This window comes from Galleria mellonella, unplaced genomic scaffold (genome assembly GCF_026898425.1).
Source record: "Galleria mellonella isolate WM207_F2 unplaced genomic scaffold, CSIRO_AGI_GalMel_v1 utg424, whole genome shotgun sequence".
In the NCBI taxonomy this organism is placed as follows: Eukaryota; Metazoa; Arthropoda; class Insecta; order Lepidoptera; family Pyralidae; genus Galleria; species Galleria mellonella.
The window spans coordinates 2497657-2514083 of NW_026442097.1; the positions used below are offsets into that span (position 1 = coordinate 2497657).

Here is a 16427-nt window from a genome sequence, read left to right on the forward strand (position 1 = left end):
GTAACACTATAGACAAATAATATTAACAGACAAACAATATTAATCTATTCACAATTTGACCATAGACTTTAACAATAAACAAAAGAGTATATATGCATGGGTGTATGACAAATACATGATAGTTGGGGGGAAAGGGAGTGTCAGTAATGGAGACTGAGAATCCCATTACTAGCGATATACCCAACCAGATTGAACTACTCGCGGTTCTCCCTGGAAACTATCATGCTTAATTCCTGATGAATTCATCATGATGGGCTAACTGGCCTGTTTTCATTCTCATCTATCACCCTTCACTGGTGCTCCGCCAGCGTATCCCTGTTAGCGCAGGCGGGGTTACCGTACCATGTTCACCCATCAAAAAAAAATACATGGTAGTGTGTGTATCAAAAACATGGTAACGTGTGTAATGCTTTTTTTTTTTGGTGATTTAATGTATTTTAAGCATAATTAAAAAGAAATTATTAGCATTCTGCACTCCTTAGAAGTAGGATAATTAAAAAATAAAAAAATAACTGACTTTAATTGTGAAAAAACAACATAAAAACCGAATTTAGAACCCCTTCCATTTTTGAAATCATCAATCGAATCGAGACGCCATCCACAGTTACATAATGTTAGAACGGTTTGGCAATTTCTAAAACATGCAACACTTTACAATTACGAGACGAGACGAGGCCTGTTTTGGACTGTTTGGTAATGAGGTCCGAGTTATACTCGAACATCGGTTTCAATAGCGCCGAATGAAAAAGATTGTGGCTCGCAGAAAAAAAACCGATCAAGTACGGGTCGGACTCGCACAACGAGGGTTCCATACAAAATCATCAAGTTTTAAAAACCATTTTTTTATTTGTGAAATAATTACAAATTTATGGTATTCGGATTTTTTCCTTTACTATTGCTAGATGACATTGTTTCTTGCTCAAGTTTCATGATTCAAGGTCAACGGGAAGTACCCTGTAGGTTTTGATTCCCTTTGCGAATATCAAAATATGCATTATAAAGGGAACATAAACGGCCGTACCTCTTGATTGCGTCGATTTAGAAGCTTGATTTTTTCATTGTTTAAAAAGGTTGCAGATTGAAGTATATGATATTAATTTCATCAGGCGTGAATTTCATTCATTAATTCATAGGCGACGGTTGCCGCTTCCTATCAGGTGGGCCGTCAGCTTGTTTGCCATTCTAAGTTGTATAAAAATAAAACAAAAAGGCGCCCAAGCAAACGACTTTTGTACAGTCTCCCTCTGGTATCATTTAATAAATTATTTAAATACAGATAAAATTGTTGTATTGAGTACTATCGGCCAATCGTACACTTGGTCGCTTGATTAGTTTCCCATACAAAGTCCATTTTAAGTACTTTGTACAATGGTATATGATAAGTGAATCGAGTGGGGGGAAGGGACTGTTAATAACGAGGTGAAATAGCCCCATTACTAGCAATATACCCTGTCAGATCGACCTCCACGCATGTTTCCCCTTGAACACCATCGTGGCCAATTCTAGTTGAATTCGTCAGGATGGGCTAACGGACCTGCTTTCATCCTCATCAGTCATCTATCACTGGTGCCCCGCCAGTGTATACCGATATCGCAGACGGGGTTACCATACCATTATCATCCATTAAAAAAAAAACTGAACTGAGTTGTGATTATCACTATCTCTGCATAGTATAAAACAAAGTCGCTTCCCGTCTGTCTGTCCCTATGTATGCTTAGATCTTTAAAACTACGCAACAGATTTTACTAGGCCACTTCTTCCTTTCCCGTGGGCGTCGTAACCGACGACTACAATAAGTTTATATTCGAGGAATGGACAGCAGCGTCCTTCTTGAAACATCACCAAGGCCTAACTGCGATTGCTAAACCGTCTGCCATGTGCATGGCAACTACTAGCAACCTCTCCCCCCTCCAATAGGAGGAGGCCTATATTCAGCAATGGAGAATTAACGGCTGATATGATATGGTAGGGAGGGGAAGGCATTGCTAGCAATGGAGTTTGACAGCCCCAATGCTAGCAATATGCCCCACTGGTAACCATCGTGAACAAATCCTGTTGAATCCGTCACGATGGGCTAACTGACCTGCTTCATCCTCACCTATCATTACTCACTGGTGTCCCGCCAGTGTATACCGATAGCGCGGGTGGGGTTACCATTCCATGAGCATTTTAAAAAATCATATAAAAAAAACACTACTATACTAAATTGACTAGAGTACCGGTGACGAGGATGGGGTTACTATTCGATTATCACCCATTAAAAAAAAAGGTTAACTTTATATTCGAGGGAAGGGCTGCAACGTCCCTCTTAAAACCAAGGCCTAACTGCGGTTGCCAACCCGTCTGCCATGTGTGGCAACTACTGACAACCCCCCCCCCCCCTTCTATAGGAGGAGGCCTATATTGCAGTGGAGAATTAACGACTAATATGGTATGGTAATGGTTAATTCAGTGGTATGAACATGAAAGCATACAGTTGCAGTTGGTAAGGACGACCGGTGCTAAAAATGGCATTTCATAATAAGTACCTTCTTGAACTTTAAACCTGTATGCAAGGGGGGAGAACAATTTTAAGAGCTTACGAAAGGTCAAACCTATAAGGTTACGATGTACTAGCTTATGCCCGGTACTTCGGGCGCTCGAATTACAGAAGTAGGAAAGCTATTGAAATACATATAATGGGGGGAAGGGATTGTTAGTAATGGGGAGATTAGTCCCCATCGCTATCAATATACCTTATCAGGTCGACCTCCACGCGGTTCCCCGTGGAAACCATCGTGACTAATTTATCGTTGAATTCGTCACGATGGGCTAACTGACCTGCCTTTTCATCCTCACCAATCATCCCTCACTAGTGTATGCCGATAGCGCAGGCGGGGTTACCATTCCATTATCATCCATAAAAAAAATACATATAATAAAACTATAGACGTCAAATGTCTGTACATAGAAAAAAAAAACGTTAAAAACCGAGTCAGGGGGATGTTAGAAGTGAAATAGAACGCATTCAGATTTTTCAAATTTTTAGTTTCTCTGTCTGTTTGTACGGATTAATCTCTAAAACTGTTAGATCTTATTAAGGTACCTCATATCATTTTTTCTAAAATATCTTCCATGTACATACATCGTCTATTATCATCGTCTATTCATCGTATATATATATATATATACATACATACTATACAGCCTAAACACATTACCCTCCTTTTTTAGGCAGTCGGTCACACTACGCGAGACAATGTACCGATCATTGGCACAGTCATTTGTCATTCAATAAAATTGATATATGAGCGAATTATTCGCCTTCATTACACGTTTCATACATAGAGGAATGGTTTTTTTTTTTATCAAGCCATCCTTTTTTCGCAAATCCAGTACATAATTTAAATCACCCTCAGTTATCATCCCTTATCGGTGCCCCGCCAGCGTATACCGATAACGCAGACGGTTTTGTTTACATCACGCCGCCTTTACTGGGTACGGAGGAATAACACCTGAGTCCTCAGGAATGGCAACGCATGGGGGGTATCATGGGCGAAACAGTGTACTCTGTTATGTCCATGCTACTACTCATGTCTATAGGCGACGGTTACCACTTTCCATCAGGTGGGCCGTCAGCTTGTTTGCCATTCTTAGTTGTATAAAAAAAAATACACAGACCAACAGTGTATGGCGGCTGCAAACCCAGTGACCCGGATGTCGTCGCCTCCGGAGTAGAAGCCGGGGTAATGGGGTACGCCCCTACCCCGCCCGCCCACACATCATCCGGCGGGCAAGAGAAGACCATATTGTTGTTCGGTTTAGTTTTTAATGGGTGAAGATGAAATGATAATCCCGCCTGCAGTACCTCACCTATCAACCCTCACTGGTGCCCCGCCAGCGTATACCGTTAGCGCAGGCGGGGTTACCATTCCACTATCATTCATTAAAAAAAAAAACGAGTTTTACAGAGAAAAAAAATTTTAATAAAATTATTTTCATTGACATAGATAGATAAAATGGCGTGATCAATATAAAATAGATAATATGTCCTTGTACAAAATTATAAGCAGGTTTATGTATGTACATACTAGCGGCCCGTCCAAGCTTCGCACGGGTGTGCATTTTTACATTTTAAAAAGTGATTATTGTGACATAACGATAATAGTTGGACATATAGTAACGCTAAGTTTTTTGTAGTAATTGATATTTTCTTCAATATTGTAGAACATACTTTTGTTCTATCACCAATAGTTTCCGCAGCGCACGCGACCAAAGATATTTTATAGCATTTTTTACATCTTGAGTTACGTTACTAAAGTTTTAGTAAGGATCCCTAATCTTTTCTAGCAATAAATATAGCCTATGTTACTCAGGGTGAATGTAGCTTTCTAATGGTGAAAGAATTTTTGAAATCGGCAAAGTAGTTTTTGAGTTTATTCACTACAAACATACATACACACAAAAATACAAATCTTTCCTCTTTATAATATGAGTGTAGATGTAGCTACTATGTATATTCAAACGACCTTCCACGCTCATATCACATATGGGGATTCTCACAACAAACGATAGTTAAACTTTATTGCAAACTAGCTACACGCCCCGGCTTCGCACGAGTGTACAATTTCAACAGACTTCAAAAAGAAAGAGGTTTTATTTCTTATTAATGTTTGTTACCCCATAAACCCGTCATTTATAAAGTAATTTGGAAATCTTTAAATCTTTTTTTATCTAAAAGGATATACATACAGATTGGTCCCGTAGAAGTTTTATCAAAATCGGCTTAGTAGTTTAGTTTTTAAATCAAAATAAATATTTGTTACTTCATAACAGTTTGTAAATCAAAAGAACTGGTTTCCCTCTATTGACATTCTTTTTTTTTTTTGTGAAACAATTATTTTCGCCAATTCAGAACCGATTTTGATAATTGTATAATCGATACAAGTTATTCCCGTATTAATCTCATGTTAATTTAGTTATGATCAGCCACGCTGTTTTCCAAGCGATAATAATCTTGTTTCGAATCGTTATCGACCGAAGCGCTGCGCGTTGCTAGTTTTACACGGCTATCACTAGATGTCGCTACATGGATTCTACAGCGCGCTATAAAGATTCTCTCGCGAAGAATGACCTCTCTGCCGTCGACGAGTATCGGCAAGACCTTACTTCATAGGATCATTTCTATAGTAAGCTCTTCACCCAGAAACTCGCAATATGTGAGGGCACACAAGCCACGATGACGAGACGTGGCGCGGTACCCTGAGCGTGAGGCGGGCGATGGTGGTTCACCATCAGCCCTCGATGATCGTTCGCTCCCTTCGGGGAGAGTGGGGCACTGTCGCTTTCTGAGTGGTTTTTTAAACTCTTATAAATCATTTAAATAGTCTACTACATTCTAATAAATCACATGCATGCATTTAATAATTTATTGTCGAATTTAGAATTGTATGTTCAGCAATAATAAAATATCGTGCTGTCGTTTCTACGTTATATGTTTATACGTTATAAAACGAGCCTATTATAAAATTTGTTTTGAGTTTACTTGTACTTATTTATTAAAATGTTACATTATCGACTTGCAATAACCTATATAAATACTATGTTAAAACTACATATGTTAGTTTAAAAGCGTTAAGAGGAAAAACGTTAATACTTTCTGCCTGTTTTCAATCATAATTAAAGAACAATAAAACATCTATATTTTGTATAAAAATATCTAATACATGGCAGAAATGAAGTCATTTTCCATGTAGATACTATTACTGCAATAAAAGTAACAGCTGGCATGCATTTTAATAATTTTGGCCTTCATTTAACTTGGTCACTTGTATTACATCATAGATTAGAGAGATTTATTTTTATGGTATGCATTGTTTTCATACTTGATTTAGTACTTGCAATCTCTGTCCATTGTAATCTCTAATATTTGGTTCTGAGATCTGTTTCCAGATAAAAAAAAAATATTTTTAATAAATATGGCAGATTAGTAAGTTATAATTTTATACAGCCTTAATGTTCAATTAATTTAGTGTCTTTTTTTTCAACAATTTTATAAATTCTGATACTTTATTTTTTGATATGAAGATTGTTGTCATATTAGTAACATCTATATTTTTTTATTTGGCTATTTGTTTTTATTTTCATTTGCACACATTGAATATTATTATGGGAAAAAATAAATTAAATGAAAATTTTGAACTCTGTATAGTTCAGAACTTTTTTAATAAAGAAAATAATAAGACACTACAATCACAATGGCTTTAATGGCTCTTAATTTGTTCCCTGTTTTTTTTTTTTATTAGCAGATTTTTTTTTACTTTAGACTAATGTTGATTTTATAAACATTTAAAAGTGCTTGTAAACTACTAAATAAATAAACTTGATTAAAGATGATTTAAATTTGAATTTGTCTAATACTTTTTAACAACTCCCACTGACTTTATCTAACTGAGAAACCTATGTTTGCACTTGTATGTTTATTTTTATATTTCTTCAAATGCTTACTACATTGAATAACAATGAGGTTTTTCCAAGAGACTACAGCATGGTATTCTTCAAAAGGGAGATAACGAGGTTTCTTCAGGGTAATACCCCTGGTATTGTAGATGTTTATAGGTGATGGTAACGGCTTACCATCAGGTGGGTTGTATGCTTGTTAGTCACCTCAGTGTTAAAAAAAAAATAGCAACAGAATGAAACTTCACAATATTTTGAAACTACTTGTCATTGCCTAAATAAGTTAAGATTGTGTTCCACAAAAAAGAAAACTCTTCAATTGTCTCAAAACCAGTTATTTTGATTTAAAAACCTAATTACTGAATTGATTTTAATAAAATTTACATGACAACAATTTCAAAGTATATTCTTTCAGATAAAAAGACATATTTTCAAATTGGTTCACAACTGATGGAGTTATGAGGTAACAAACATTAAAAAAAAAGAGGAGGTATCCAATTGAGTGGTTTTTTTTTAAAGGTGGTTGAAGAAATAATGCAATACCAAGTTGCCCATAAGCAGTAGTCTTAAAAAAAGGACTGTTCAAAAATATTACAAATACTTTATCTTTCTAGTTTACTTAAATGAAAAATAATCTTATTGTATTATATATATATATATTCTTTATTGCACTTGAAAAACAGAGATACAGGGATTATATTAACAACTTATTAGCAAGGGTGGTGTTATCTCTGTAAGAGAACTCTCTCTCTCCAGACAACCCAGTGTAGTGAGGGAGAAAATGATTAGCAGGTAATCTAGTGTCATAAAAGTACAGGAAAAAAAGGTCTGTCACGCCTGTCTCCCATTAGGGTAGGCAGAAACAATGGAACGCCAAATGCTTCGATTCAAACAAACCTCTTTCGCTTCTTCCACATTCATCAATCTTGTCATACACGCTCGTCGGTTACGGGTACTTTTAATTTGGCCCTTCTTCAGCACGTCGCCTATTTGGTCGACATACGTCCGTCTACGGCGGCCCCTACCGACATCTCGGTATATAAGATAAATAGAATACAAATAAAATAAACATACATGAATTGCAAATATATATATATATATATTAGTAGGTGCATAGTACTATTATTATAAATAAATAAATATTATTAAATATTCACATTCCTATTACATCCACTTATCAAATTTTTATTATTATAATACAGTTATAATACAAAAAATATATATATAATTTATCTATGACCTTCCTGCCTTCTATAGTTTATGGTAAAACATGATTATTTACTAATTAGTCACATTTATCATAGTATTAAACAAGATTATGATATCATTTTAAACAGGAAAAGCATAGTAACAGATATATAGTATTTCATTATAAACAATTTATCATTTCAATCTATATTATTTATAGATAATAATGAAATAGCTACATACTTTCTTTATCAAGTGTGGACAAATTGAAGGTCATTTATTAGTATATGCATGTACTTGGTCAGTGGATATGCTTAGGGACAGTTTTTTTTTAATATAATGATAAATATATATATATATATATATATATATATATATATATATATATATACATATATATATATACTTTTTAATTTTTTAATCTTAATTACTTAAATTTATCTTATGAAAGATAGATATTCTATTATCTTTGGATATAAGCTTCCTCCAGTGAATTGAATGAGACAAAAAGGGGCTTTTTATGAGCACTTAAAACTAGTTTTATAGATTAAATGGAACTGCTTTGCATGTTGACACTAAGAGCATAGACAAAACAGGTCTGTTTGTAGTCACATGACCTAAACCTTTCAAGCTTGCAAAAGCCCCAATAGATAAATTACAATAACAATTTATAAACCAGTTGTTCTAAACTGTATGAGATTTCCCATGGACTACTTCCATAGAAAATTTCATACACTATTTAACACTTTTTGAGGATAGAAAATTTATTTTTTGTTATAAGGATTTATATCCTGTGCTATGAAAAATCAAGCATAGAACTCAACCCAGAATACAAAGCCAATTTAAAAAAGTTTGTTTCTTATATTTTATCATTATTGTTTTTTTAATGAATTTTAATACAGTATTAAATATAAAGTGAATTGTATCAATCATACTATACAAAATTATAAAATAACTAAAGTTTATTATATTATTTAATTTTTGAATATATAATTCTAAGAAAAGCACTGATGTCCAAATATCAGATATAAATTTTTTAGTTTAGACAAATTTCTAGCTTAATATTGATAGTTTTAAATGTGTCTTGTTGAAACAGTAATGTGTAGTACATTTTTGTATTTATAAAAAATAGATTATTATTGTAATGAAAAAATTATCAAATTCAAAATAATATAACCTAAACATCCTTTAGTATCTTATAAAATTTAATGCCTATTCCCATAAAATACCTATTAACTTTTTCTAAAGAACAATTTGAAACAACTAGGATTTAGTATCTATTAATACTGAGATTACTCTTTTTAAAAATAAAAGTGATTTGTATTATATTTATTTTATAGTATATACATAATTAAGTTACTGGAAATAGCTCAAATGTAGCTAAAGTAAAAAACAATATATATAAAATGCATAATTAGTGTCTATAGATACAAACAATTCCTAAGAACAATCTTATAGGTACGATAGTAATATTCCAATACGAAAATTATGGATGTACGACAAGTTTCCTTAGCCAATTAAAACGTCTGGTCTGGATAGATCTATTAAAACACATCTAGGGTCATTAAAACCATATAATTTACGTAATATACAAGTTTACAATCTCTAGAAACCACATAAGATTTTAGAAGGGATAGGAAAATTTTGTATCGGAAATCAAGTCGAATACTCACCGCTTTTCGGTAAACTCCTTATAACATTCACAGCAGCATTAAATTTCTCTTCTAGAGACATTTTGGCACAATAAAACACCCAAATAAAACACGGGCACTATTTTTCAATAATAAAACACGCACTTTGGACCTAGTAATAACAAATTCACATCACCAAAATTAAATTTCCAAATTATTTATACGTTGTGTCTTCTATTTAAAATATTATAAAAAACATCATCTGTTGTACTGGACAGTCATAAACGTATATCTTGTAACAGAATTATAGGGAATCGGCAATACAAGAAAAACAATTAAGAGACAAGACGGACGACAAATATTGTTCTGTGAAATGAATCGCTAGCAGATACAAGCTGAGCTGACAAGCAAAATTCGAACCACTCACGAAGATAGATAGTACAAGCTGGCTGACAGTTGGCTTTGACAAACTGTCATAATGTCAATGTTGGTATATTTGGCTGATGTCAAATAGAGTGGACGGCTGTCGAGAACTGTAATACAATTACACCAAAAATTTCAGAATAGGATTACACACCATTGTCCTTACATCAATGGATAACTCTCATTATAAGATACCTAACCTCCTATTAAGTCTTTATGTTCAACTGCTTCTAATGCCATCTAATCACAACGCAGTTGTATAGACCTACTTTACACAATGCGTCGCGATTGGGCGGCTCTCAAGAAGAATTATAATTTCTTAAAGTTTACTTATTTTGTATCATAATTATAATTTATAGAAACAAGTGCATGTAACAAATTTCCTGTCCTGTTTTTCTTTAATAACCTTCTTTCGAATAAATAAATTTCCATTATTCAGTAGATTAAATTAGTTATCTGTGACAGACATAAGAAGAAAATATCTGTCAGTGTAATAATCTGTATTTCCTTTCTTGTCATCTTGTCAAATCGAGCCGAGACACTAAAATATCTATAAGAATTTAATATTAAATTAAAGGTAATAAATCCAAATTAATTCTAAAAATCGTAATTACTAATTACAAAATATCAATTATGTAGTATATAGAAGTGCTCTTATGATTTATTATTGTATTATTTATTTAATTTGTGCTCGCCTTAATTGGAACCCGCGCCTGTTTTAGCGGTATATTTTTTTGATCAAGTGCGAGTTATATTTTTCATTTATCATATTTCAAGTGATGTTTACTTTTAGTCCATGTACATTGGTATTAATTAAAAGTAATTATACTTGCCAATCTATATTAAATAGATGTGTACCCAATGAATAGACTGATGGTTTCATAAAGTTTGACAATTCAAGGGACGGTATTGCTTTTTTGAGATTATTTTTATTCAAAATATTTCGTTCACTATTCCCATAAGTATTATAACACTGAATTCACGAAATTTTAATTGTATTTCAACCCAAACTCTTTCAAATTATAAAATTAACCATAATAATAATACTTGGTCGTGGGTGCACAGAAATCACAATAAAGCAACCATAATTACAATGACTAGGTTGAAGGTAATTAGTAAAATCATTGATTGTCATGTAAGTAAACATTCATTAAATGGCTATATGAGAATTTGAAGATTATTTCTTACAAAATCCGAAAAACAGTACTAGACTAATATATAATTTTAAAAGTTTTTCTTCACTGTATAAAATTTAATAATTAAAAATAATATTTTTTATTAAATATGTTTTTTATAAATTCCATAGCTGGATATTTAAAAAAGTATTGATGTTATAAATATACATAAAATTATTGCAATGTATTAAACAATATATTTTCAAATGTTGGCTTGCCACATATTTAAATATATATATATATATATATATATATATATATATATATATATATATATATATATATATATATATATATATATATATATATATATATATATATATATATATATGGATGATATTTACCATACATAAATTCACTCCATCTACCTTCCATAAAAAAAGAGCAAAATATTTACTAATTGAGAAATTTGTGCTAAAACTGGATTTCCTTTTAATGTAGCTGGTGGTAGTTGTAGTAGTGTAGTTTTTGTTGATTTTTTTTTTAATTAAAGATAATTAGAGGCAATTTTTTTTAAATTGGAGATTAGTATTATTTAGTTTTTAACAATATTGTAATAATTTATATATTTTTTTTTCTTTACTCTCTTGTATTTAACAATTTAGTAAAAAACATACTAACAAATACATTGCAATTGTGTAGGTTATAATTTATTCAAGAAAAGATTGTTCATATTCATACATAATAATAAAAAGTTTTCTTAATGCATTTTTACTAATGTTATAAATATGGAATTGTGTTTGTTTGTTTCTGTCAAAGTATTTGACATTTCATTTTTTTTTATGGTTGAAGATGAAATGGTAGCCCCGCCTGCGCTATCAGTATATGCTGGCAGGCTGCCAGTGAAAGGTGACAGGTGAGGATGAAGACAGGTCAGTTGGCCCATAGTGATCAATTGAACAAGAATTAACCATTATGGTTTCCAGGCGGAACCACTTAGAGGTCGACCTGACAGGGTATATTGCTAACAATGGGGTTGTTAAATCTCATTATTACCAATCCCTTTCCCCCATGACATTCTATTGTTTCTGTTAACCCTAATGAAAGAGAGGTGTGATAGATATGTATGTATGAGTTTGTTTGTTACCTTATTCTGCTTTAATGGGTTAAGCAGTCATTATGAAACTGATATACACATACTATATGGAATGGAAAAGGATATAGGGTGCTTTTTGTCACGGTCACATCCACAACCTCACGAATAAAAGTTAACAATTTGCAGGACACCTTTCTTGTCTCAAGATAACACACACAGGAGACTCAAAGATGCCAGAGTTGACAGAATTGGACAAGGCTACAGCCTCCATGACTGAGAAGCGCAAGGAAGAAACTGCTTCATCAGACAGTGACTCTGATGACACCATTCCAGAATTGGAAGATGCTGGTGTGTTTATTTATTTACTAGCTTTTACTTGTGGCTTTGCCTGCATGAATTAGTATATAAAACTATTCTATATGTTAAGTTAATATTATTTACACACTTTATATACTAGTTTTATTACATAATATATCTGCAATATGTAATAATCTCCAATCTGTAATAAAATTGTCATGGTGATAATTTAAGAGGGGTGCTGTTGCCTATCTCTCAACCAATAAAAAAATCCCTTAGTCTCTTATGACACCCATGGGAAAGGAAGGGATAGCCCATTCTATGCAGAGATCACACGGCAAGTACTGATCATGCTTGTGCTAAATGTAGTAATTATTTTTAGGTGCACCAGGCACAGGAGGTATCTCCAACCCAATCGCTGGCATAGATATTGTGTCGAAGGCAAAACAGTCCCGAGGCGAGAAGAAAGCGCGCAAGATTATGAGCAAACTGGGACTAAAGCCTGTTAGTATTGTATTGTAATATTTTTATTGTACCTACTTTACATTGGATACATTAGAAAAAAATATATATACAATGGGGGACTTATTGTTGTCAATGGAGTGACCATTTAGCAATACAGTCCACGTGGTTTTGAGACACTGAAAGAGAACGTATAAAGTTTATCAAAGATAAAAACTGGGGATAATTCCAGTCACCCATTAAAGATAAATCTTAATTAAATGAAAGAGAACATAAAGTTTTCAAAGATAAAAGCTGTAACAGCTAAAGATAAATCTTAATTAAATATGAACATAATGTTCCGACCTACAGTAAGTTATTGTATACATCTACCACCTACTACACCTACTACCTATATATTCGCAATTGGCCACTGAAACAGAAGTTTCAGAATTATGTTAGTGTTAATATTAGGCTGTTGTAATCCCATTAACAAACAGACTGGCCATATTGTTGTTTCCCATCATAATAGTATAAAAAAAGTGACAAAACACTGTTATGGTTAAAATAGATTTGTAGATTTTAATTTTTATAAATAAAGGGGTAAATATAACAATAATAATGCTAACATACCTAAAAGAAAACCATAAGCGAGAGACATAAGTTCCTTCTGTAAGAGGAAAAAGAATTTTTATTAATGAAGTCAAATAATCCCATTAGGGAAGGGGAAAAGGGATTGTTAGTAATGGAGACTGAGAATCCCATTGCTAGCAATATACCCGTTTTCATGATTGCAAATTTTTACTCATCTTCAATTTGCAGGTACAAGGCGTCAACAGAGTCACCATTAGGAAGTCAAAGAACATACTGTTTGTGATCAACTCGCCAGATGTATACAAGAATCCACACTCAGACACCTACATTGTGTTTGGTGAAGCCAAAATCGAGGATCTGTCGCAGCAAGCCACCATGGCAGCCGCTGAGAGGTTCAAGGCTCCAGAGAGTGCAGCCACTGGCAATGATGCCACATCCACTGGCACGGTCAGTTCATGTACATGATGAAGAGTTAAAATTGCATGATTTTTAATTCATTTTGAAAAATATAGGGTACAAAGGAATAACACATTAGTCCTTAAATATGGCAACACATGAAGGATATCATGGGTGATACAGTGTACACTGTTATGTCCACAGGTCATGTATATAGACGACAGTTGCCATTTTCCATCATCTTTAGTGGTTCTTTCTACTTCTTGATGTTCAATTTAGCTGAAATCTTGTACACGTCTTTAATTCTGGTAGCAATGCAATATTAAAATAAAAATTAATAATTATTACTATTAATAATTATATTAAAAAAATCTGTTATTGCCTATATTTATAAGAGATGTATGTTAATTATTTTATAAGAAAGCTGTGGATTTTTTTAATAAAATAAAAAAAAAATTGGTCCAACCAGGAATCTAACCCAACCTAATTTATACAAAGCATAGTTTACATGCAATGTTTGTAATTTGTCAACAAAAATAAATATGCTTTACATTGTTTACATGTTCCAGACTGTGGCACCAATAGCTGAGGAAGAAGATGAAGAGGGCGTGGATGAATCTGGAGTAGATGAGAAGGATGTGGAGATAGTGATGTCTCAGGCGAACGTGTCACGAGCCCGCGCAGTGCGCGCCCTCCGGAACAACCAGTCGGATATCGTCAACGCCATTATGGTGAGTGGTGTCACATGAACCATCGATCAGTGTCGCCAACTCACGAAAGTAATAATGAGTTTTATTTACTTTTAAATGGTATTTTTTTTTTATTTTTACCGTCATTCGAAATTCAAATATCGCTAAAAAAAAAACAGATGAAGAATTAGGTGTTACATAAAATTTTTCAAATTATGAATATGTGTGATTACAAACTACCAAGCAGTAGTAGTTCAACGTTTTAAAATATGTCACGAAATGTACCTAAATATGACTGATGTATATTTTCAAAAAATATATATTTTCATTGAGGTTTTGTTACATAATCATCATCATCTTCATCATTTCACCCATTGTCCATCCACTACTGGATGTACAAAGATTACATTAGATACAAATATTGAAATTAAGTTTCACCAAAAATTTCTCAAAAAAATTTTTGGACGGGTGCGTGATTCATAGCCAATAAGAGATCCCTAAGTTGCTTACATTACCTAATGGATCATTTGACCCTACATAGACTACTTTTTTATCTCCTCTCGCTAATAATTCCTCACCGGTACCCTCCCAGTGTATACCATTAGCGTTAATGGTATATTTTTTATAACTGGCATATTTTTTATAATAATTAGCATCATTATAAAAAATTATATGTGTTAACATTATTTATAAAAACTTTAACTATTTCTTGTTACAGGAGCTGACAATGTAAGCAGCAGTAGTCACAATATCTACGTTCTAGCTTTAAGTACGTGTTATACTGCGGGCGTGTCAGCCCGCCTACATACAGATCCAAAGTTGTATAAGTTGGGCCCAGGTGTGCGATGATTGGCAACATAAGGGAGTGTATATAGCATTATTTACTTCAATACAATAACATTTAATTGTCTGTGGTGTTTTATTATACAGCCTTTTTTATTTTACTTTTGTTTTTTTTACCGAAGTTCATATCACTGGTTAGTTGATTTTAATTATTTTGTATAATTTCGCTACAACTAGTATACGTGCGAACTGACAATATTTGAGGATTAATTACTTTCATTTTTAGAAGGTTTACTATCTCTTCCCTATTAGTTGTCAATCTCCGACCGTTATTCAGTCTACGCACAAGTCGCAATACGTGTTTAATCTCTAAACAAGACATCTATAGGAAAATTAATAGATCACGGTTTGGAACCTAGTAATAATCGTACAAAGCACACTACAAGTTATTAAAAAAAAATCTAGTGGATTAATCAGTGATATAGGACATTTACCTTAATTGTATATATCTGTAATCTTTTTAGATATTAATTAATTATCATTGACTAAATAAAATTACTAAAAAATCTAAAATTATTTTTATTTGTATTACTATTGAACGTTAGCAATTTGTCATATAGTTAAATAATTAATTTGTTTACATTCTCTATTGAAGACTGTACAGTTTTCTTTTCCTTATTTATGATACATCCATATTTCCGTTACTAAATAAAGGCTACGCTATTAATTGACTTTTGTTTGTTATTACTCATCCCACAAGCCCTCGATCCCTTTTGTACAATGTCTTATGGTCAAATCTTTGTAATCGCCAAACGACGGATTATGAAACTAAAATGTGACGTATTACTGGCCAAAAATAAAAAATAAATAGGTTTTCTTGTATTTGTTTTCTACTATCTTTTGTTTTAGTTCCATGTCATCTTACATTCTTTACCGTCGCAGGTAGTACTGTGCTAAATCTATGTTCTAATAGTACACATACCTACCTATCTCTCGTAAATAGTAAAATTATATAATAATGATATTTGTATATGAAAGGTATTTAAGAAAAAACTACGCTCGACTATAAGCTCGACTGATGCTAAAACAATATTTTTAAAAATATGTACATATGTTTATTTGTAAGTAATACTGGAAAATACGGGTTTTAAAGTTGTATTTCTAAAAATGTAATGTGTACATTTCGTTTAGTGAGGCTATCAAGGAATGGTTTATTTAATTAATTTAACTATTTATACTTCTGAAATTCATACTTAAGAAGTAGGTAGCGAGTAAAATACTAGTATGAATGTCAATGCCGAACATGGTCACATACTCTGTACTATTTTATGTCAGG

The 16427-nt window shown here is 32.7% G+C and overlaps 2 protein-coding genes and 1 non-coding gene across 4 annotated transcripts in view; 2 read left to right on the forward strand and 1 right to left on the reverse strand.

The window, feature by feature from the left end:
* The window catches only part of LOC113515741 (acyl-CoA-binding domain-containing protein 5), a 27210-nt gene extending 17537 nt beyond the window's left edge, over positions 1 to 9673 (reverse strand). Inside the window, exon 1 of one of the 2 annotated variants that reach the window (XM_026900023.3) lies at positions 9300 to 9673. In XM_026900023.3, the coding sequence (XP_026755824.1) occupies positions 9300 to 9360 (61 nt within the window). In that variant the 5' untranslated portion in view covers positions 9361 to 9673. The remainder of the gene's footprint in view (positions 1 to 9299) is intronic. The other variant, XM_026900029.3, reaches the window with a different exon arrangement.
* LOC113516267 (small nucleolar RNA U3) lies at positions 5139 to 5336 on the forward strand. Its single transcript, XR_003402226.2, has one exon. It is a non-coding gene; the product is annotated as a small nucleolar RNA U3 (small nucleolar RNA).
* Positions 9674 to 10114: 441 nt separating the features above from the next.
* LOC113515808 (nascent polypeptide-associated complex subunit alpha) lies at positions 10115 to 15218 on the forward strand. Its single transcript, XM_026900101.3, has 6 exons — positions 10115 to 10257; positions 12078 to 12239; positions 12571 to 12692; positions 13452 to 13670; positions 14189 to 14350; positions 15027 to 15218. The coding sequence occupies exons 2-6, from the start codon at positions 12122 to 12124 to the stop codon at positions 15039 to 15041; spliced, it is 636 nt and encodes a 211-aa protein (XP_026755902.1). The 5' UTR covers positions 10115 to 10257; positions 12078 to 12121; the 3' UTR covers positions 15042 to 15218.
* The last annotated feature ends 1209 nt before the right edge of the window (positions 15219 to 16427 follow it).

What these genes read in the sequence shown, in the direction of transcription:
- LOC113515808 (XM_026900101.3), top strand. Translation starts at nt 12,122, where the DNA reads ATGCCAGAGTTGACAGAATTGGACAAGGCTACAGCCTCCATGACTGAG. An exon ending in TCCAGAATTGGAAGATGCTG is followed by an intron (nt 12,240 to 12,570) that starts GTGTGTTTATTT and finishes AATTATTTTTAG; the next exon opens with GTGCACCAGGCACAGGAGGT. An exon ending in GCAAACTGGGACTAAAGCCT is followed by an intron (nt 12,693 to 13,451) that starts GTTAGTATTGTA and finishes TTCAATTTGCAG; the next exon opens with GTACAAGGCGTCAACAGAGT.